General features: G+C 42.6%; 1 protein-coding gene across 3 annotated transcripts in view; it reads right to left on the minus strand.

Annotated features, from left to right (window-relative positions):
• schip1 (schwannomin interacting protein 1) overlaps positions 1–20,863 on the minus strand; it is a 237,586-nt gene that overhangs the window by 38,986 nt on the left and 177,737 nt on the right. Inside the window, exons 1-2 of one of the 3 annotated variants that reach the window (XM_004543569.4) lie at positions 4,858–5,391; positions 1,293–2,069 (exon numbers count right to left, since the gene is read on the minus strand). In XM_004543569.4, coding sequence (XP_004543626.3) covers positions 1,293–2,069; positions 4,858–4,866 — 786 coding nt within the window. In that variant the 5' untranslated portion in view covers positions 4,867–5,391. Of the gene's footprint in view, positions 1–1,292; positions 2,070–3,833; positions 4,119–4,857; positions 5,392–20,863 lie in introns of those variants that run through there. The other 2 variants (XM_004543568.6, XM_014408516.3) reach the window with 2 other exon arrangements.

A 20,863-nucleotide genomic window follows, 5' to 3' on the forward strand; every position in this document is an offset into this window, starting at 1 on the left:
CAAAATGTCTGAGGAGCATATGCATGATTTCATGTGCTTGTGCAGCTGCATGGAGAAAGTAGTAGCTACATGTGGACACAGAGGCCCTCTTTTGAGAGATTTTCCTCCACCCGGGTCAATTATATCACAGCCCACTGCCTGAGGGGATCGAGAGACAGGGAGAGAGAGGGAGCAGATTTTTCCCATTCTAAGGAGGTGATCTTCCACTTTAAGCTGGACAGCAGGTAATGAACATTGACACAAATGTGGCCCTGAACTGCCCGGTCCTCCTCCTGTCCTTTTATTCCCTCTTTCCTTCCGCTCATCCCCCACTTCTCCCGCTGCATTCCTGACATGCCTCAGGGAGACAGAGAGGGCCTCCAGGAGAGACAAACAAAGACGCACAACACACACGACACACTCACAATAGCACTAGGTTGCAGCCATTATGTGTGCGCATCGGGGGAAAATGCCTTGGTGCTTGCACATCAATAGAGAACACCAATCCAGCCTTTTCATTTGCCCTCACTTAGTTTTACTCTGTGACAACTGGTGATGGAGCTCTAGCAGCTCTAAACAATTTTTTCCCACTCCCACCCTAAATATTTTAAAGTTACACCCTTTTGGACCCATAAACTGACAACAAACCATGAAGCTCTGGCTGAGACTGTGATTTAAACTGAGTAATGCAATAAATTAGTAAGTGAATCATGACAGCCTCTCCTGCTGGTGCTGCTGGTGAGGCATGAAAGGCCTACGGCACCTCTCTGCTTAATGTCAACGCAACACTGACCTCTTCTGGTAGAAACACTACATGGCCACAACTGGTTTTTTTTTTTAGAACTTGTAGAAATTAGGTTAGACAGACATAACTCTCTAAGGTCAGCAACAAATCGTTGTTACAATGCTGTCAGGACTCATCAGTATGAACTCTTAGTCGTAGATCTATAGTTTTAAAGTTGTCTCAGCTAAATCTGTGTACTTCTTGGACATCCAGTTGAATCTGAAGTAAGATGAACTGAAACCCTGTTGCTTTGCTGCCCCACTTCATTTCCTTCCAGCTGTACAGACTTCCATAATGGATAGGAGCTGGGCCACATAGCTTAGCGCTACATTAGCTGACTAATCTCTCGACCTTCCTCCAGCTAACCTGACCTCATGTTTCCTGGGTCCGTCTGACACAGATAACTGCTGGATTACAGCTGCCCATCGGTGCACTATGTTTGATGACCTCTGACACACATAGATAAAAGAGGACAAAATCTCAACTCCCAAAAATAACATACAAAAAAGAAAAATCCTTGCACACTCACTGAGGTGTAGTTGGTCTTGCCCATGTTGTGGTTCTGGTTTTGGTTGAGGTTATGGTTCTCCTGCTCTCTGCACTGCAGCCCAGCCAGGTGTCTCTCCAGGGCTGCCCAGTCCATGGTGGGCAGAGGCTCTTCTTCTACCCCTTCCTCTTCTCTGTATCCTCGCATTATCCCCACAGTCCCCACACTTCCTCCTCCTCCACCACTGCCTCCGCCACTGCTGCGACTCCCCCTGCCTTGACTGGTGCTCCGGTGGCTGGACTTAGGAGTCCCCGTGCCTGCCTGCGGTGTGCCAGGAGATTGGGGCTGGTTGTTCCTAGGCAAAATCAGATTGCCGTTTTGCTTCAGTTCATCGGGGACGGCTGCGGATGACGTGGCGGTGCGTCCGCTGGGGGCCGGTAAGGGCGGGATGGTCTTGACATCCTGGAATTCTTCAGCAAGGCTGCGACTGTTCACTGTCTTCCTGTAGCCTTCACCAGCACTGTCAGCACTCACAATGCCTTCTCTGCCGTCCCCCTCACCAGAGGGCTGTGGAGAGGTATAGTCCTCTCCATACTCACTCTCCCACTCTTCTATCACCTTCTTCTTATACTCTTGGTAGTCCTCATCTTCCTCATAGTCCTCTAAGGTAACCAGGTCCAGAGAGGGGGAGGATTTGTAGTCCTCTAAAGTAGCCAGGTCAAGAGAAGGGGAGCAAGGTGTGACCTTGTTGGAGTTGGACTCTGAGCTGGAGCGACTGGATGCGTCACTCCCCAGGTCCATGCCATCCTCCCTATAATCCTGTAATGAAAAAAGAAGAGACAGAGAAAGAGATTTAGGACTGGGGAGACAGTACCCTAAAGAAAAATGTGGTACAGGGAACATGGGCCATGTTGTTGGTCTGACAGAATCAGTGAAATGACATAAAAAAAAAAGGAGGCGTCAAAAAGAATTTAGGGAAGTGTGTAGACTTAGATTAGTCACACGGGTATTGTGGTTTGAGTCGGGCAACCACAAAAACTTCCTGTCCTGCAGGGAACTTCCTTTCTGCACAACATTTTGCAGTCACTGTCTCTTTTGTACTTGTTTTCCTCTCGCCTTAAATTCGCAGTGCTCTGGACTCTCCTACTCTTGCTTGTTTGCCTAACAGATAATCCCATTCCTTTTACATTCCTGTACATTGTTAAATGTGTATGCGTTAATGGCTTGACACACATAGACACAGCGAAGGCAGAGTCTGTGCGGCCAGAGATGTCAGAATAATAAATGCTGCCATTCCCTCCTACGTCTGCTAAGCTCCACAGGGACAAAACAGTGAGGAGCTGAGAGTGAGTGACAACGACATGTCAGTACACAACACACCAAACTGTGACACGAACAGATGAGTCTGGAGCGGATCTCTAACCTTGACTGCGATGCTCCCGCAGCGCCCCAATCTCCACCTGACTGATTAGTTCCCAGCTAATGAAAACGTCGACGGTGTTTACAGCCGTCCACAAATCTCAACTTGACCTGAGCCTTCTCTCACAGAGTTAGTCTTGTCTCTAAAGGAGCACATTATCATGGAGCCTCAACACTTTTAAAGCATAATGAAAAGCAAAGCGCACCAAAATCTCTCCCAGGGCAAAGAGAAATTAACGACACATTCCTACGCGACCGCATTATGAGCTGAAATTAATTATGAAGATTGCTGATTACTGGTTTAGACCACAAGGACTTGCAGTAGTTTTGCCTCTTGCAGAAGACAAATGAGAGAGAAATGTTAACACAGTATTATCTTAATGACAAAAAGCTTTCTTGAGACATGGCCACTGGATCACACCTGTGCAGACACCAGGCATCACAACACCATGCAGAAAATATCTACACTGGGGGTGGGGGGGAATGTGACTCAGCATCTTAGAGACTAGATATAAAAAGTGCTGATGTGGTGTAGAAAAATAAAGCCTCCCTCCGCTGAGGACGTTGCATTTCTGCGTGAAATACTAACAGGTCAAAGAGAATAGGAGAGGAGCTGCTGCAGGGATGCTGTCTGCACCAGATACAGGAGTGGGGACACAAAATATAAGATTTTTGTCATGAAGCACAGCAGGTGGTTCTTACCTAGTTAGAGCAATGTTATGAAAGAAAACTTTGGTTGTGTAGTGCATAGCCACTGAGGTGTTGAGACCTTCAGTTTGACTGGAAGGAGAGCAAATTTAGTATTAATTCCCTGCGTGATGAACAAGTTCAGCACAAGAACGTCTCATTAGTTTCATTTCCCAGACAGTAACAACATGTAACATCCCATAATCAGTTTCCTGGCATGAAAAGCTCCAGGAGCTTCTTTGTGTTTACAAATGAAGGGGGAGGACTTAAGGGCGCACGACACTATACCTGCGCTCTTGTGGGCTAATGCTATAGTAATTGATTAGAGCCGTTTTTAGCAGCCCAGTGCGCCATCCGTCACTGTTATGAGATTGTAAAACACAGTGTAACATTTAGGCTTGGAAATGTAGCAAGGCTGTTCGTATTTTCGGATTCGTGATCAGTTTATCAGGAGCTTACAGAAGACAACAACCTTACCGGCTTGCTCATGAAAAGCCTCACCAGGCTTTCATTTTGGTTTCGCCACCCTTTATAAGTAAAGAAATAGATTCAGGAACTGGGTGGGCTTTCCTCCCCAGCGTGGAAAGACCGCTAAGCAGAAGCAGAGTAGCCTATATCCAAGCTACGATCGCGTTTCAAAATCTCGGTCACCAATCCTTTTCTTCAAGTGTTAATTCTCATTTCCTGTAGCCTCCAAACACCGCCGGGTGTCTGCGCGTTAACGCGTCGATACACGACGGTCACGAGAGCCCGATTAAAAATAATTTAATCATGTAAAGTATTTAGAGAAAATAGAATAGAGAAAGAGGCGGAAGGCGCTGTATGAGGGCAGACTGGGGCTGCTAAAGCTGATCCGCCGTGGGATTAAGCGAGCGCAGGCAGACTATAGGCTGGATTCGGCCAACAAAATACGGGAATACATGCAAATTGACAGCTGCACCTATTCCCCTCCATCCCGCAGCAGCCGGGCGGGCGTTTGGGTGTTCGGGGTGGGTGTGGGGGCTGGCCTTTTAATTTATGCCAAAGACTACTCTCACAACTCTGTCGGTCGTTTCCAAAGGGGCATCATCGCATACGCCCAGTCTTTTGCGTGCGTCGAGCTCAGACCAAGTAACATTTCTCCACGCGTGGCAGCCGCACGATTACATCTGGCAACATATTTATTGAAACAGAAACACCGACTAGAACAAGACAGCACTCACGTCATAAGAAATAAATAAATAAAGGCAACCCGCATGTGTTTCTTCAATTTGCACAGTCATTCATAGGCTACTCAAATGATGTAATGTTCCCAAAAAAGTCCCAGGAGGAACCCGGCAACAGCGGTGACAGAAACGCCCAGATATCACACAATCACACCGCGGATGTCACCCGCTACTGTGACCAAGCTGACCCCTACTCAGTACCACCATTATCGGTCAAAATTAAAGCCGAAGCCGGGAGATGAGCTAAAAGTAGTCTCGATGCAACATCACTGTCATTTAAACGAATCCATACTCACTGTCATCATCTTTGCAGCTTCCCTTCCACGTCTCAAGACATGGTAAAGTGTAAAATCCCAGCTGTTAGACAACGGCGACGGTGCTGACTCGCTTTACAGCAGCTTTATTCTAAGGGCGGGTGGCGGTGGGGCTGGTTTCGCTGGAGAAATTACAGACAGCCGGCGGATAATTCAGTACAGTCATCGCAACTGAGTGTGTAGTCTACCCACAGAGGAGAGAGCCGGAGTCTGAGACCTCACAGAAAATACAAACAATAACGCGGATGTCTTTAAATCCCAGCAGGTCAACGCTGCTTTCTCTCCTCTTCTTCCCGGCGCGCAGAGATGCCCAGCCGACAGTTTAGCCAGCGCTCTCTCGCTCCCACGTCAGCCGGGAAATAAATAGCCTGTGAGTAAAAGTGCGTCCCCTTACACTGTGGGTTTGCGCACGTTATAGAAATTCCACACAACGTTTATTGCCCAGTTATTACTCAGAAACAAGACTTAAAAACTAAGCGCACTACAAGCATGCCGCTGCTCCCCGACAGACACAGATCTTATATTTGTGGAGACTCTCTCTCCCTCCCTATTTAAGTCTGTCGCAGCCTGCCACTCTGAGGAGTGACGACGGAAAAACACAACTAAAGCCCAACCTTCTGCACCCACTGACCTTGCAAATGGTCGTAAGAAAGAGAGTGAGCGAGATGGAGAGATATAAAAAGGAGGAAACTATCTAGGTGAATTATTAAACATACTTCTGGTGTTGTGAATATAGAATAGTTTCAGACTTGTTTTAGAGCCCTTATAAAACTCAAGGATATCAAGAACACCCCCCACACCCTGTTGTTACATCTTCTATTTGGCTTCAAACATTTACAGCAAAGACTGCCATTTTCATCTTACACTGAATTACCATTTTAATGGTACACCTAGTGCAATCCAATGCAACAGCCCGGCAATAAATCCAACCTCGTGAAGGTTATAACATTCAGTTTGTGTTGAGATCATGCCACACAGGGGAGTATTCAGGTGATTTACACTAAAGTCTGCATAGCCCCACAGCCAGAGAGCCACGCAAAACGTGTTTAAAAGGCCATTAAAGGTATAAGCAAAGTCAAAACACACTGTAATAACAGCACTTTTACTGTAAAAATAAATAGTTATTCAGCTACAGCACAAAAGTGCAAGCTGACTACCAAACACTTGATTGCATATGGCTATGCTGCACTACGGGAATCCTCAGGTATGCTCACATCTATACAGCTTTTCCAAACAAGAGAAAATATTCAGTGAATGGCAGTTCTTTTATTGGGGTCAGAGGTCAGAGAAGATGTGATAGGAAGGCAACAGCAACTCAACCATTCATTACAAGCAAGGTATGCAGGAGAGCATCCTCGAACACAGATGTGCAACTTTGAAGCAGATGGGCAGCAGAAGACCACACCGAGTCCAACACCTCTCAGTTAAGAACAGGAAACTGAAGCTTTGATTCATATCGGCTCAACAAAATTGGACAGTTGAAGATTGGAAAAATGTTGCCTGGTCTGATGAGACTCTGCACTGCAGCATGTAGATGGTTAGGTCAGAATTTGGCTTAAACAACATGGAAGCGTTGATCCATCCCGCTTTGTATCAACGGTTCGGGCTGCTAATGGTGATGAAATGGTGCGGGGAATGTTTCCTTGGCACATCTTGGGCTCCTAAGTATCAGCAGGATAACGTGCCATCTTAAACTGGTTTCTTGGACATGAAATGAAGTTCACTGCACTCAAATGGTCTCCACAGTCACTGGATCTCAGTCCAGTAGAGCACCTTTAGGATGTGGTGGAATGCGAGAGTCACGTCATGGATGTAGAGCCAATAAATTTGCAGCAACTGTGTGAAGTTGTCGTGCCAATATGGACCAAAATCTCAGAAGAATGTTTCCAGCACCTTGTTGAATATATGCCATGAAGAATTAAGGCATTGAATGTGTTTTGGGCTGTTGGATAGACAAAGAAAAAAATCAGTGGCAGCTCTATTTTCCTGGGCAATCACATTTTCAAGAAAAAAATCATCAGTAATGAAAATAATTGTTACTTACAACTCTAAATTGCACTAAATCATATAATTAACGACATCAGTCAGATGGATGTAAGACAACTTTCCACTGTGATTGCAGCAGATGCTCACTTCTTTTTTGGCATGTATTAATCTGTATTAATGTTTATTTTATTTTAATTGATTTACTTTTTTCCTTCGTAGGGACGGCTTTGATTGTATGAAGTCACTAAACCAGTCAAATGAGTTGTCACACACACACACACACACACACACACACACACACACACACACACACACACACACACACACACACACACACACACACACACACACACACACACAGATGTCAGCTGCGGTGTCAGAGCTGAAGAGGGGTTAACACCAACTTGGCATGATATCTCCATGTTGCATTCTGTTTCTTCTTGCAGCAGCTGGTAATTTACATAGCATGAAATCGAGATCAAGCTAAATGTCAATGATAACCCAATCTCAACCACCGCAGGAGTAAAATGCAGTCCAAAGCTTTTTTATAATGAGTGTTTTGATTAGAGGCTGTTCTGTGTCTCTCGAGTGGTAAGCCAAACATCTGAAAATATAAAAGCACTACAGCAATGATGTTGAGAATCTCTCAGTCCCTCACAGCTTTAGCCTTTCTGCACGGCCGGCTGGGCTCTGCAGAGATTTGTAGTTTTTTTTTGAAGGATGGGAGCTGTCTTCCGATATGGTGCGTTGCATATATAATAGTAGCACAAAGGAGTTCATCCATATAATAAGAGAGCAGTACTTCAAAGACCCCTGGCTGAGCCTGTCCTTACACTGCAGTAGGGACAGCACTAGTAGGGATCTCCCTAAAGAGGAGACAGCAGGAGTCCTGCCTATTGGTACCACTCCATTCCCCACTGCTGCTTTCAACTCTCTTATCAGCCCTTCCACTCCACCCCTCTGCATTTCCTCCCTAATTCCCCAAACATTAATCGGTCATAGTCAAGTAAAATGAAGAGTTGTAGAGTTAACTCAGAGCCTGTAAGGCGGATAAACTGCTTTGGGGGGGTTGGGGTTATCCTGTAGAGAATTTGAAGACTGTAAGTTCACATGCTCACCAGGCAATTAATTTATCATTAATTTGTCAACAGGAGGGCAGCATTGTTTAGGTCACTCTTGCACTCACGCAGGCACACACAGTTTGCTGTCTTTGAAGTTTCCATTCCTCTTTAGCGTCAAAGACTCTAAAAACAGTTTTGACATGGCATCCTACCCTTCAGTGGGTTGTTCCACAAAACAATAAAAGCAGCAACAAGCTCAGAGCCAGGAGGGCCAGATGAAGACGTCCATGATCTGTCACATCAAAGCTCTGTGATGCATGTCCTCATCACACCTGGCAAAAAAAGATGCCTTTTTTTCTGTACTTTTGATTGAGGGGGTGGTCAAAGATAGTTCACCATGCAACACTTCCATCGCCTCAGATCATTCATTCCTCCCACTCTTGTTTTTCCCTCCTCTACTTTACTAAGAAGCAGAGGTGCGGTGCCTGTCAAACTGCCGGTCACCCGGCTTTACCAATCACCGAGGGGCAGGAACACGTGGAAAAACAGCCCATTCTAGATCTACAGTATCTGGGAAAGCTTTGCTCTATCTGCCAGCCTACCAGTCCATCCGTAGCAGATATCTGGCAGGAATCACAGAAGGCCCATTACTGACAGAGAGATAAGGCTGGAGAAAAGAATGCCCCTCAGATAATACTGAAAAGTCAGGCAACATCTTCCTCTGCTTATATCTGTCTCACAGGCATTTAAAAAACAGGGAGCTCCTGACAGTCAGCGAGAAATTGAACCTGTCTCTGGCTTGTCAGGAACTCACTGACTCCAGTGGAGAGACACCAAAAGTGACCTTGGAGGATTCTCTCTTCTCCCTCTCACTTCCTTCTTTTCGGGGACTGAGAAAGGGAGTTCACCCTGAAATCAAACTCTGACTGAGCCAGCTGACAGAAAATGAAGCATCAGAAACATGACTGTGGTACAACCTGCAGATGGGAAATGTCCTGCCTGGTTATGAGTAACACGGGGCAAAAAGAGACCAGACACTCAACACACAGTTCTTTCACAGTGTCATGTCTTTTTTAGGTGAAGAAGACACAATCCTGGCTGTCATGAAATCTTTACACTTCCCTCATACCCTGTCCACACTTCTACTACCCACTTAAAGCTTTTGTGTCAAGAAGTTGTGCTCTTTACTACGGTGAGTACATATGCAGATTTCTACCCATACTTCGGGCTATGTTGTTACCTCCTCCTCAAAACTGTAACTATATAAAAACATTAGCAGCTCAGCTTAGGTTGCTAGTGGAAACTGTTGAAAACAAAGGCAACTTGAAGCAAGTAAGTGTAAGCAGTCTTCAGTAAAACACATCTAGCAAGGCCATTATCATTGCACAGCTTCTCTTCAAAACACACTGCTCTCTGTCACAGGGAATAAGTTGTGACATTTACACAGAAACTGCATAGCAGTATAAAATGATAACAATGAAAAAACAGGAAATGTTATAAATAACTATAGCTCTATGAATAGTGACTGTGCATCACAAATAAATGAACAAATATGAGCAAAGTCACGTAGGAGAATATAATCAAACATGCAAGAACACAGCAAAAATTGTAAATGTTTAAGACTTCAATATTTCCAAACTGCTGCAGCTCCCTAAGAGTGTCTATTAACACATCCAAAGTAAAATGTTCTTTGGTGTTGGCGTCATTTGAGTGAGTTTATAAAATTAGCTCAACTTGTTAGAGATCTCATTACACTCAAATTCAATTTTTTGGTCACACCAGCAGCGATGAGTCTGTTTGTCAACTGCAGGAGGAAGGAAACAATGTGCAACACTCGTATGTAGTTGGGTGGATTCGTGGAAGCTGCCCATACCCCAACATCATAACAGCTGGACAATGACGCACTATTTTCGAGACACTAAATTATAGGTTATCACTTAACAAGGCACGGGCAGACATATAATGACATACACTGCAAGCCTAACTCAAACCTTAACCAGCAGGTGAGCAGACCTTTGGTGGGCACACCCGCCAGAAGTCTACTGGGCACTGCTCACATTGTTTTTAAAATGGTTTTGAAGTTAAAGAAGGAACCCCTGCAAAGCCTGAAATATTTTATTACTAAATTTGAACATGTTTGAAAAAGTGTTAAAATAACTCCACGAGCAGCTGCTGTAATACGATGACTGGGCAGCCTTTAAGCTTAAAGGAGCTTGATTTGAATCCATCCCAGACCAATTCCTGTATGTCATCCCCGTCTCTCTACTCTCCTGTCTCCTTTTATCCATCTTATCCCCCCAAAAAATGAACTTTAATTCAACACTGGACACAAATTTCAATATAAACCTAAATATTGTGTCAAATGTAATAAAAAATACATAATAAATTACAAAACACTGATGTGATGTGTTACTTTTGAGGCATACTCCTATTCAAATTACAGTTCAATTCTGCAATATAAATAAAAAGCGTTTCAGACTAAATTGTCTGGAAAATCAGTTAAAAACCTATTAACAAAAGAAAACAACAAGACCAGAATATCTCCAGTACACGCTAAATCTGATCATTCAAAATATAAGCATCACATTATTGTAAAAGTTATATAATAATATTATTTTTTCTTTACAGAACCTAAATTACAAAATGTATTAGGCAGGCAACAAAAGGAGCAGATAATAAAATAACATGTATTCCATACATGCTACATCACAATGAAGCGTTAAACTCTCCCGTGCAGTTCTAATACACCCCAAGTCATTAAAGGACGAGTTATTTACACCGTTATTCATTTTAATACATCAAAAGCCTCTGAGTACATACATCTTTTTGCCACATTTCCTGCAACATGCACACAAAGTACCACACAAAGCAGTTTGTGCCTTGAGACAGCAGCGGCAGGATGCAGACTGTGTGATGATGAATAGAGATGTCAGGTGGCAACAATAGAGGTTGGATCCGTAACTGGCCGACTGACCCGCTGTTCTAAATAGAATGGGTGGCCAAACCATTGAGCCTGGCCATCAATCTCCTTCCCAAACACAATGATGATTTACTCCATTCAAATTACTGGGGGACTGAAAGAAAAAAGTCTGTGTGTGTGTGTGTGTGTGTCTGTGAATTTCTGGGTGTTCTTTATTTCCCAGGAAACTATATGTAAGTGTGTGTATGTGTGCTGTGAGGCATAGCCCTGCACTTCGTATTGTGTTTCTGAAATGGTGTTTACACAATCTGTCGAACCCCGATGCCCGTGTCTGACTGCAGCGCTAATACCTGACTGTAATATATTGATCTTCCCTCCTATACTGTATATCCAACCAACAATTTCACTTGCTAACGAAGTGTGAAATGAATTGTGAGAGCAACATCTTGTCCAACGTACATACAAGCACTCACAGCTATTAGATTCATTTAAATGGGAAGCACGTCAGGTTCCAGTCTGCAGTGTAGCATGTGCAGTGTGGACAAACTGAGACCAAATTTGTTTAATCTAGCTTGGTTTATAGGATAAATGGCTCGCTCACAGTGGTAGACAGTGTTTTGCACAGCTTAGCATTCATAAAGAAGCTTTAAATCCAAACTAGCAATTACAGAAAAGACCAGAATATGTGCATATGGCCATAACCATAAAGAGAGATTGGGTGGGAACTCAGACAGTGATAAATGTGAGGAAGGAAGAGTATATAGTGTTACAGAGGGGGAGGAGGAAGACAATTACAGAGATGTTGAGGAAGATGAGAATGTCTCTAATGATAATCACTGGCGAAATCAGAATGATTACAGCCATGCTTGTGCTGATGAAAATGATAGTTTCTAACACCATAGTTATCAGTGAGAGGATGATCACGATAACAAACATGATTAATCAAAACCAATATGGTTGGCATACATCTAAACAGCTACAAAGTAAAACTAGAAGCCTGCTAAATCTAGTCAAAGATCGTTATGCTGCAGGGAAGCAAATTTCAGACGTAACCTCCCCAGGGGGACTGCGACCAGCAGAGTTGGAAAAAGTCATCCAAGTCATTAATGAAGTTATGACCATAGTCACCGCTGTGGCAAAAGATCTTAATCGCTTGCAAGAGTCGAGGACCGAGACCTGCTCCCGACCTATTTAGTTGACGGCGCACTAATGCTAATTAGAGTGAAAGAAGCAAAGGTTTGTAATCTGATCAATTAGCTCAGCCAGGGGAGGCGTCCTGTGGGGCCGTGGAAAGACTCGGGCTCAGGACTGTGGAGAACATTTTCCTGAATGCCACAGAAGACACTTGAAGGTTTGCATGACGGTCCTAATGCTCTCACTCCTCTTTACTTTTCCCCAAAACACACTCAGCTCTCTTCTTCTCTTTCTGCAACATGGCAGAAAACATCCACGACAATTTAAGAGTCAGATTATAGAGACAGAGACTCTGAAACTATGTCAGGTCCCAATCCTCAGTCTCTTTCGCTCACTCGCTCTCTGATGCCGCCTGGCACCCCTACTCTGTGGTTTCTGCGCCCTGTCAGCAATACAGCCAGACAGAGATATGCATCCACACTGCCCTGTGCCCATCTCCACGCTGTGCAGTGCGCATATGTCCACACAATTTACTGCCCACACCAAATTCAATCACTTCTCTGGTGTTTTGTGCAGGCCTCGCACCTGCTGTTCCCAACCTCCTCTCATAAACGAATAAACATCCAGAGATTGGAGAGGAAGAGAGAGGAGAGGCAGCGGGAGGTGATTTAAGGAGCAAATTAAACTAGGAAGGACTGAATGAGCTGGAAAAAGAAAGGAAATAGGTTGATGGGTGATATGACAAAAGGAGGCTATTCTATTCTTTGCAGTGAATCTTTTTCACCCAGTCGAAAACAGGCCATGTATTTCACACTAGTCTGCAGGTTTTAGAACCAGTCTGGCACTAAAATGAGCACTGATGACCTTCAGCTTATACCCTTTGAATGCATCCAAAGTGTTCTTAAGGTCAGCTATACTTAATTAGAAAGTTGCAGTAATACATGAATGGTACACTGTCTAAATTGGTTATTGATGTCTCCCAGAATCATTCGTAATAACAGAAAAATACCACAACTAATAGTAAACGTATATATCACTGTTATAAGATATATAAGAACCACAGGAAGGCAGAATTGGGGATCCAATGACACAGGCCCAGTCCTGTTTGTATACTACTTGACAGAGGCAGTAACTGGCAGAGCTGCAATCACTGATTGAAATGAAATACACTGTATCAGCGTGAGATGTGCCTTCATGACAAAGAAGAAGAACAGCAGCTGTAGTGTCCTTGCTATACTGTCTTGTCTTGAGGTGGCAGCAGGTGGCTCTGGGATTTCAATACATCTGACAGTTCGCTGATGTAACTTACTCTGCAGTGTGAAGTATTATCTTAAGAGCTTTAAACTTTAAAGGTTCAAATAAATGGGTAAACATTGTGTTTTTAACATTTGCGAAACCTTCAGCGAGACCAAATGCAACCTATTTTATCTGGCATGACCGATCAATTATCACCCAGACATTTACATTAGTTTAAAGTACCCTCTATAAAAGCAGTATTTCCAAAATGTTTTTTCAACAACAAAAATAAGAAAAATTATGCATTTTAAAATTTTAGACAAAATAAAAGTTGACACAAAAGTGTCAACAAACACAGGAAGGTGTTTTTTCTGCATAAATCATATTTGTTTATCCCGGTTCTGTCTAAAATGTATACCAGAGTCCATCCACACACGAATTCCAAGAATCCTTGCAGTAATTAAAGCAGGTAATTAAGTACTTTGTCTAAACCCCAAAGTTCACAAATTAATGACACACTGAATGATTCTAAAATTTTATCAGCATTAAGACAAAAATCTGTGCTTGAGTGCTAATTGCCTCTCAGCAGTCCTTTAAACACAGATTCCCCTTTTCTCTTTTTTGATTTTAGTCAAAAAAAGGAAGTTTTTAGACAAATATATAATTTTTGTAGTTTTGCCTCTGCACATCACCACACTGATCAAGCGAGATACGATTAAAGTGGAGACTTTCAGCAGTCCTTGTTTTGCATATATCATTTTCCAAGGTTCAAAAGTAATCGGATAATTAACTGATGAGCAATTAACTGATAAATTAAGTAGATAAAAGATCTAGAGTTAATGCCAAGCGTTGAGCTTGAAGTTTTGGACTTTTCACTGGAACTCTCTGTATGAGGCCCAAAGAGATGTTGATGCAAGTGATGGAGGCCATCACTGAAAAAAAATAAACTTTTGGAGAAACAGCAAAAACTGAAGCAGACCGATTTAGAATCGTTCTTAAAAAGAAGGAAGACACTGATCAGCAGAAGAGTGAGTGAGTGATAGCAGAATTATTCCCACAGTTAAATGAAACAACTTCACAATATCCAATCAAATGAGCAGTCTTGAGGAGGTAGGCGAAGTCTACAGTCAAGAGACACCTTTATGGATGTAAATACAGAGGGTTGCAAGGTGCAAACCACTGGTTACACTAAAGAATAAGAGGTCAGATTAGACTCTGAGCCTCCACATTAATGGAAAAGAATTCTTTAGACAGAAACCAATATGATCTTGTGCCAGAAGGATGGACAGAGAAAAGTGCAGCAAAGGAGAGAAACGGCTCATGATCCAAAGCCTTCCACATTATCTGTCAAAACTGGTGAAGGCAGCATTATAGCATGAGCATGTATAGGTATGGAAGCCCGTTTCCGCCACTAAAAAAAAAAAAAAAAAGGATCCATAACTCAAAATTTCGAGTTATTTTCTCGAAATTTTGAGTTTTTTTCTCGAAATTTCGAGTTATTATCTCGAAATTTCGACATATTAACTCAAAATTTTGAGAAAAGCAACTCGAAATTTCGAGTTAGCGCTGCCAATCAGTAATCTACGTGAATGACGTCATTTCCATGTTACCCGGAAGCTGAAGCCCTCAGCTACAAATGCTACAGCTAAGCTACCGGTATTACATCCAGTCGTGAATGCACAGATTGCTGAGTGTTTTCAGCCTGGCTTCACAAATGATGAAATCCCTGTGTTATTAGCTGAATCACATGGTGTTACTATCAGCAAACATACTTTAATTTGTTGGGATCCGTTTTTGAGTGCGCGGTCCTGCACCATATGCTTCCGGGTAACAAGAAAGCGACCTCATTCACGTATATTTTTGATTGGCAGAGCTAACTCAAAATTTTGAGAAAAGTAACTCGAAATTTCGAGTTATGGATACTAGCTTTTTTTTTTTTTTTAGTGGCGGAAACGGGCTTCCATATATAGGTGCTTTTGGAACTGGGTCAGTAGTAATTACTGATGAGGTGATTGCTGATAGAAGAGGCAGGATGAATTGTGAAGTGTACAGGACTATACTCACTGATGAGACTCAACCAAACGTGCTTCACAGCACACATGGATAATAACCCAAAGCAGAGTGTAAAAGCAACCCAAGAGTTTCTCAAGGCAAAGATGTGCTATTCTTCAATGGCCAAGACTGTCACCTGATCTAAGCTCAACAGAGGATGTTTTTCAGTTACCCACAGGCAATTCCAAGACTAACAAACAAGCAGCAACCAAAGGTAGCAGCAGTAAAGGCCTGACAGACCATCTCCAAGGAAGAGAGAGCATTTGGTGATGTCCATGAGTCCAGGATTTTGGGGCAATCAGTGACTGCAAAGGATTTTCATTTAAGCATTAAAAACAATCCTGATATGTTAGCTAGTCCAGTTACTTCTGAGCCTCTGAAAATGGGAGGCTAGGTATAAAAATAACTTTATTTCCTCAACAGTCTGTTCCAATTTTTTATTAAACTCCTAGAATGAAGCTGAAAGTCTGCACTTAAACAGACCTTGAATGTTTGATTTGAAATCCACTGTTGTGGTGTATCAGTGTTCAAATACTGTGTATCGGGTAAAACCAAAAGCAGTCTTTACATTTAATTTAACTATCAGCCTCTTCAACAGACAAGCTGCAATCTTGGGCCTCTTTGTTTATTACCGTAATTACAGAGAAGAGCCATGTGTTTCCCAGTGACTCGGATGGTTAAGTCTTATTCTGATGCATATGCTGCAGGGCATTATGCCTTTCATACTTTTTACATATTAATAGTTTGTGTCCTTAAAAGTCTTCTTCAAGTTGTTGTAGGAGAACATTGGCATTTGGACGATACAAATCCTGATACTCATTTTCAATAACATTCCTAACTGGACTTCATTTCCATCTTCTAAGTCTCGTAATTGCAATGACGTCTGGCTTTGATAAAGGGGATTGGTTTAATTTTTCTCTTATCATGTCTTGCCAAAATTTAATTGATTTTTGTTTAATATATTATTTTTGTTTGGGGAGCATTGCTTCTGTGTATATTCTTTCACTTGATAGCTTATCTCATTATTTTTCCAAATTCCTAAAAGCATGCAAATCAAAATGATTACCCTTAGCCTATTAGTGTGCACAAACTCATTTACGTCTTCCCTGCTCCTTCTCCCCCAAAGCAGCATTAGATATCCATGTAATGGCTCTCTAATGATTGGTTTTCGTCCCGTGAAGGATAATGGGGTCAAATTTTCCTTCAATATTTTAATCTAAAATTTCACCACAGTTAACGGTAACTTAGTTTGTCTTTATGTTATAAATGCTATGAGAGCTTCCTTAAACTGCACTTTTGAGGATCTTTAACACATTTTTTTCTTATAATCTAATCTTAGTTTCAGAAATTTGAAAAAAATTTGTGAAATACATACGAAGTTTAAACTTATACTGAGCTGTCCATTATTCAGCATCTGTGAATGGATGTATTTTGACATTTTTAAAAACGGTAGTCAGCAGGCTTTTTTGATGTAATAATCTTTCTTCCCCACAGGAGATCATAGACTTTCAAAAAAAGGAGAGTATTGCACAGCTAATGGTCCATATCATCACTCCACACTTACTGTACAGCATTTATGGTAAATGGATTGCATTTATACAGCACTTTTCTTGTCTTACTGACCAATCAAACCACTTAGCATTACAAGTCACTTATCGAACTGACAGCTGCAGTTTCACTTCTTTCATGTCTTTGGCACAAACATGTGGATCATCAAGGATGAGATTTCTAAACCGGAGCTGTTGGAGCCTCTGGTGCTGCTGGCCAACAGGGTACCATTGCAAACTGATATAGAGGGGTTAATGTTAGGCAGGGTTAGGGTAAGGCCACTGTTAGCTGAAGATGAAGCAAGAGGACATGATGTGATTAAGGCATGTGATGAAGCAGTGAGATAGGAGGAAAGGCACGAGTGTGGAAGTGAGTTTAGGGACTTTAACCCTTTATTGACCAAGAGTTATACAGGCCTAATGGACTTATTTTCTAAACGTAAAATTACAAATTACTTTCAGGAACCATTTGAATTTTCTCAAAATGGTTATGAAGAATGGTAATACACGGTGAAATCTAGGTGGAACTGACTTCTTCTGTCTGTGTTCAGGGAGTAGTACCTTGTCACACCAAATATCTGTATAGAGGTTAAATGTTGGTACATGATGATGGCTGACATGATGGAGAGAAGGAAGGTCGATACGTGCAGAAGAGCACTTGGAAGGGAAGCAACGCCGGGAGCATTGGAGATGGATCCAAACTATTCTATCACTGTGTAGAGAAAGAGAAATGAAGAAAAGGTAATCTTTAAGGAAGAGTATGTAAGAGTAAGAGTATATTGTGAAGGTGAAAAGAGCATGTGTGTGTATGCCCCACACTGTAAGTTGGATGGGGTATACATATTAAATAAGGTGGATGCGTATGCTCCATCAGTCTGAAGAGAAAGTAAAATTCTGAAGTAAACTGGATGAAATGGTAAAGTGTCCGCAGGGAGGTTAGGATGGTGATTGCAGCAGACTTCAGTGGACATGCAGGTGAAAGGAACAGAGAAAAGGACAGATGGTTGCAGACATTGCAAAGAGAGGGTTGGTGGGACAGAGGGTGTGATGGATTCAGATGATCTGCTGTGGTGACCCCTAAATGGACCAGCTGACAAAAAGCAGTATCGTGTTTGCATCACAACGACTCCTGTAACTACTGAAAATCTAACAGAACCGAACAGATAATTTAATTGCAAAATACTCACACACAGAATATGCCTTAAGAAAGTAGCCTAATGATACAGTAATTGAGATGACAGCGAGGAAATGAGATCAGATTATAGTAGTTTAAATTATAATGGACTTCTCTTTGAAGTGGATTACATAATACAACAGCGATGATTAGAGCTAATCCACGACCACAGTGCACGGATGATGGAAGAATCAGTGAATGGATTGCCAGAAAACTACCAGAAAACTGTGGTTTGGTTGCTGTAATTACATCTGTCATTTGTTAATAAAGCCAATCTGAGGAGATTGGGTTAAAAAAGAACAGATGTCCACAAACCTCTGGTCATCTTAGTTTTGCTATTAACTAACAGCAGGGGAACTAGTAGGGCAGATAATCATAGGACTGCTTTCCATGAGCAGAATTCCTCTGTTCGTGATTTCAGTGATGCTATGACATGTATTTCATTCGTTTAAAATACATTCATCAAATGCACCTGCAGAAAAAAAGTTACTTCAAGGTTTGAACATTTTCTCCACATAAAAGTCATTAAGTACGCAGGGTTAGTCCAACCTGAACCACTGAAAGAGCCATAATGGTAGCCCGCCACTCCAGCAGAGAGGCATGCCCTGTTAGAGGCACTGCCAAAAGCAGCACCTCAGCCATTTGGCAGAGAATACACCACAAGGAGGGCCTTATCACGATGAGCACCCCCTCGTAAAACTACTCCCTTTCATTTGTCACATTCTTCCTTCATCAATGAAGCACTCATGTCTTTTTTTCATCATCCATGGCCTCATTCCTTTCTCTTTCTGCTCTTTTGTATTCGACATTCACCATCTCTTCATCTCTCCCCTCCAGACTCTCTGTGCCATCACTGATGCTCTATGCACCATCAGATGCTGCTGAAGAGGTTGGGAGGGTAAATAGGCATGAGGGCATCAAGCCCACAGCTCCCTGGCAGAGAGAGAGCAAGCAGTAGGGCATCATCAGCAGAATATCGAGAAAACTACCCTGACAGAAGGAATCAGACAGCAAATGGACCTTGCGATAGAGCGTGTTGAATCATTCAAAAGCTACGCAACAGGGTACGACATTAATACGGGAGCTGATAGGTGAACGATGTGCATGCGCTCGTGTTTGTGTATGTGCGTGACTTTGCAGCTGTTTACTGTACTGTACACAACACTATCCAGCTAAGGAAAATGATTATAAGCAATGTGGAAGAGCTTCTGATCTGCAGCATATTCTGACTGTTTTAATTTACAGGAAAGGGGGTCACTGGGAGTTTACGAGAGACAGGTCTGTACAGTGTCAGAAGGATCGAGGATAAAGGCTTTAAACTGCATGTTAATTTACATTTGAAAGCATTTGCTGTACATCAGTGAATAAACAGAATTCTGTTTTTGTACGTGTGTGTTATGTAGGAGGGTGAGATGAGGTAGGAGGTAAAGACAGCACAAGCCTGTGTTCATTTTATGTAAACATGCTGCAATTTTAATGGACGCTAAGGTCCTTAGCAGGCTCCCCTATGAGAAGCGACAGGGATGCAAGAGAGGGAAGGAGGGAGGATGGGGAAGGCTTTCAGACCACTTTGCTCTTTTGAATCTGTCAATTTTGCCCCGCTTTTCCCACCCTGACTCTCGCCTCATCTTCCCATCTCCTTTCACCTTAGGTGTAGTCATGCATGTTATCACTAAGCTGGCAGCAGTGGGAGGCTACAGAGGAATTCTTATGCCCGAAACGCTCCCCTGGTGGCATCCAGCCCTCCACCTCTCCATCTCCATTTTTACTGCCATTGCTCCACAGCTGTCCTCCTCTCTCACTACTGTAACCATTATACCATTATCTGTTCCCTCGATCCAATATATGTGCATGCCATGACCTCACCTCACCTCTCTTCTCCTGTCCTCCATAGTGACATAGCTTCATAGCTATGTCTCTGAGCTGGAAACCCCCCGATAAGCAGAGCGGACATCAAACCGGTGTGACAGGCTTGTATGTCTCCCGCCACCAGCAGCCTCCTCCTCTTAGCGGAACCAAAAGGCTGCAACTAAATCTGCAATTCTGCAACCTTCACCTGCTGGTGGTGCTCCATTATACCCCCTCCCCCTAGTTCATGTGCCACTCGGGGCCAGTCAGCCAATGGTCCTGTAGTGAAAATGATGCAACCTTGAACTGCCATGCTGCAGTTATTACCCTCAGACAGGTAACCACAATTCAGTAGTCATGGGCATGCCACCATCATGTACTAAGAAATACCACTGAGTGAGCTCCAGCAAACAAGCTGCAGTACAAACAAAGTTTTAGTGGCTTATGCCACTGAAGTGAGTGCTTCTCAGCTTTGCTTATAAGCACATCAATACAGTAAGTGCAAATGGTTTTAGAAGAGTGGCATACCAATTTCTCTCAGCACGTGGTAATCATTGATTATCCTCTCAGTTAGTCATATTATTTGTTTCAAACCTGCAAAATCAAACTGTGCTTTTTCTGAACCCACCTGTTGTTATGGGAATTGGACCAAATAACCAGAGTAGAAATATCTTGCATGCCTTAGATCACTATGTAAGGGTTTAAAAGCATTTGTGAATACCATGTACTGTACTTTAACAAAATTGTACATCAGTCTTAAGCAGTGGGAACTTTGTAGTTCTGTCGCATAACAAAAACACATTTTCTCCTATTTAACCTCATAAACTCTATAACTTCAGAAATATGTTTTATTTGCTCAGCTTCTGATATGACTGCTGCAATTCAGTGGCAGTGGCTGAGATTGTGTCTGTGGTTATAAAGACGTAAAAAGCATATTTTAAAAAACCCACCAGCAATGCCTTGGTCAGTGAATAATTAGCTAATATTCATGAATGGCTTTGATCCAACACCATGCCTTCATGATGCTCCA

Source organism: Maylandia zebra, linkage group LG14, assembly GCF_041146795.1.
Source record: "Maylandia zebra isolate NMK-2024a linkage group LG14, Mzebra_GT3a, whole genome shotgun sequence".
NCBI classification, from domain to species: domain Eukaryota; kingdom Metazoa; phylum Chordata; class Actinopteri; order Cichliformes; family Cichlidae; genus Maylandia; species Maylandia zebra.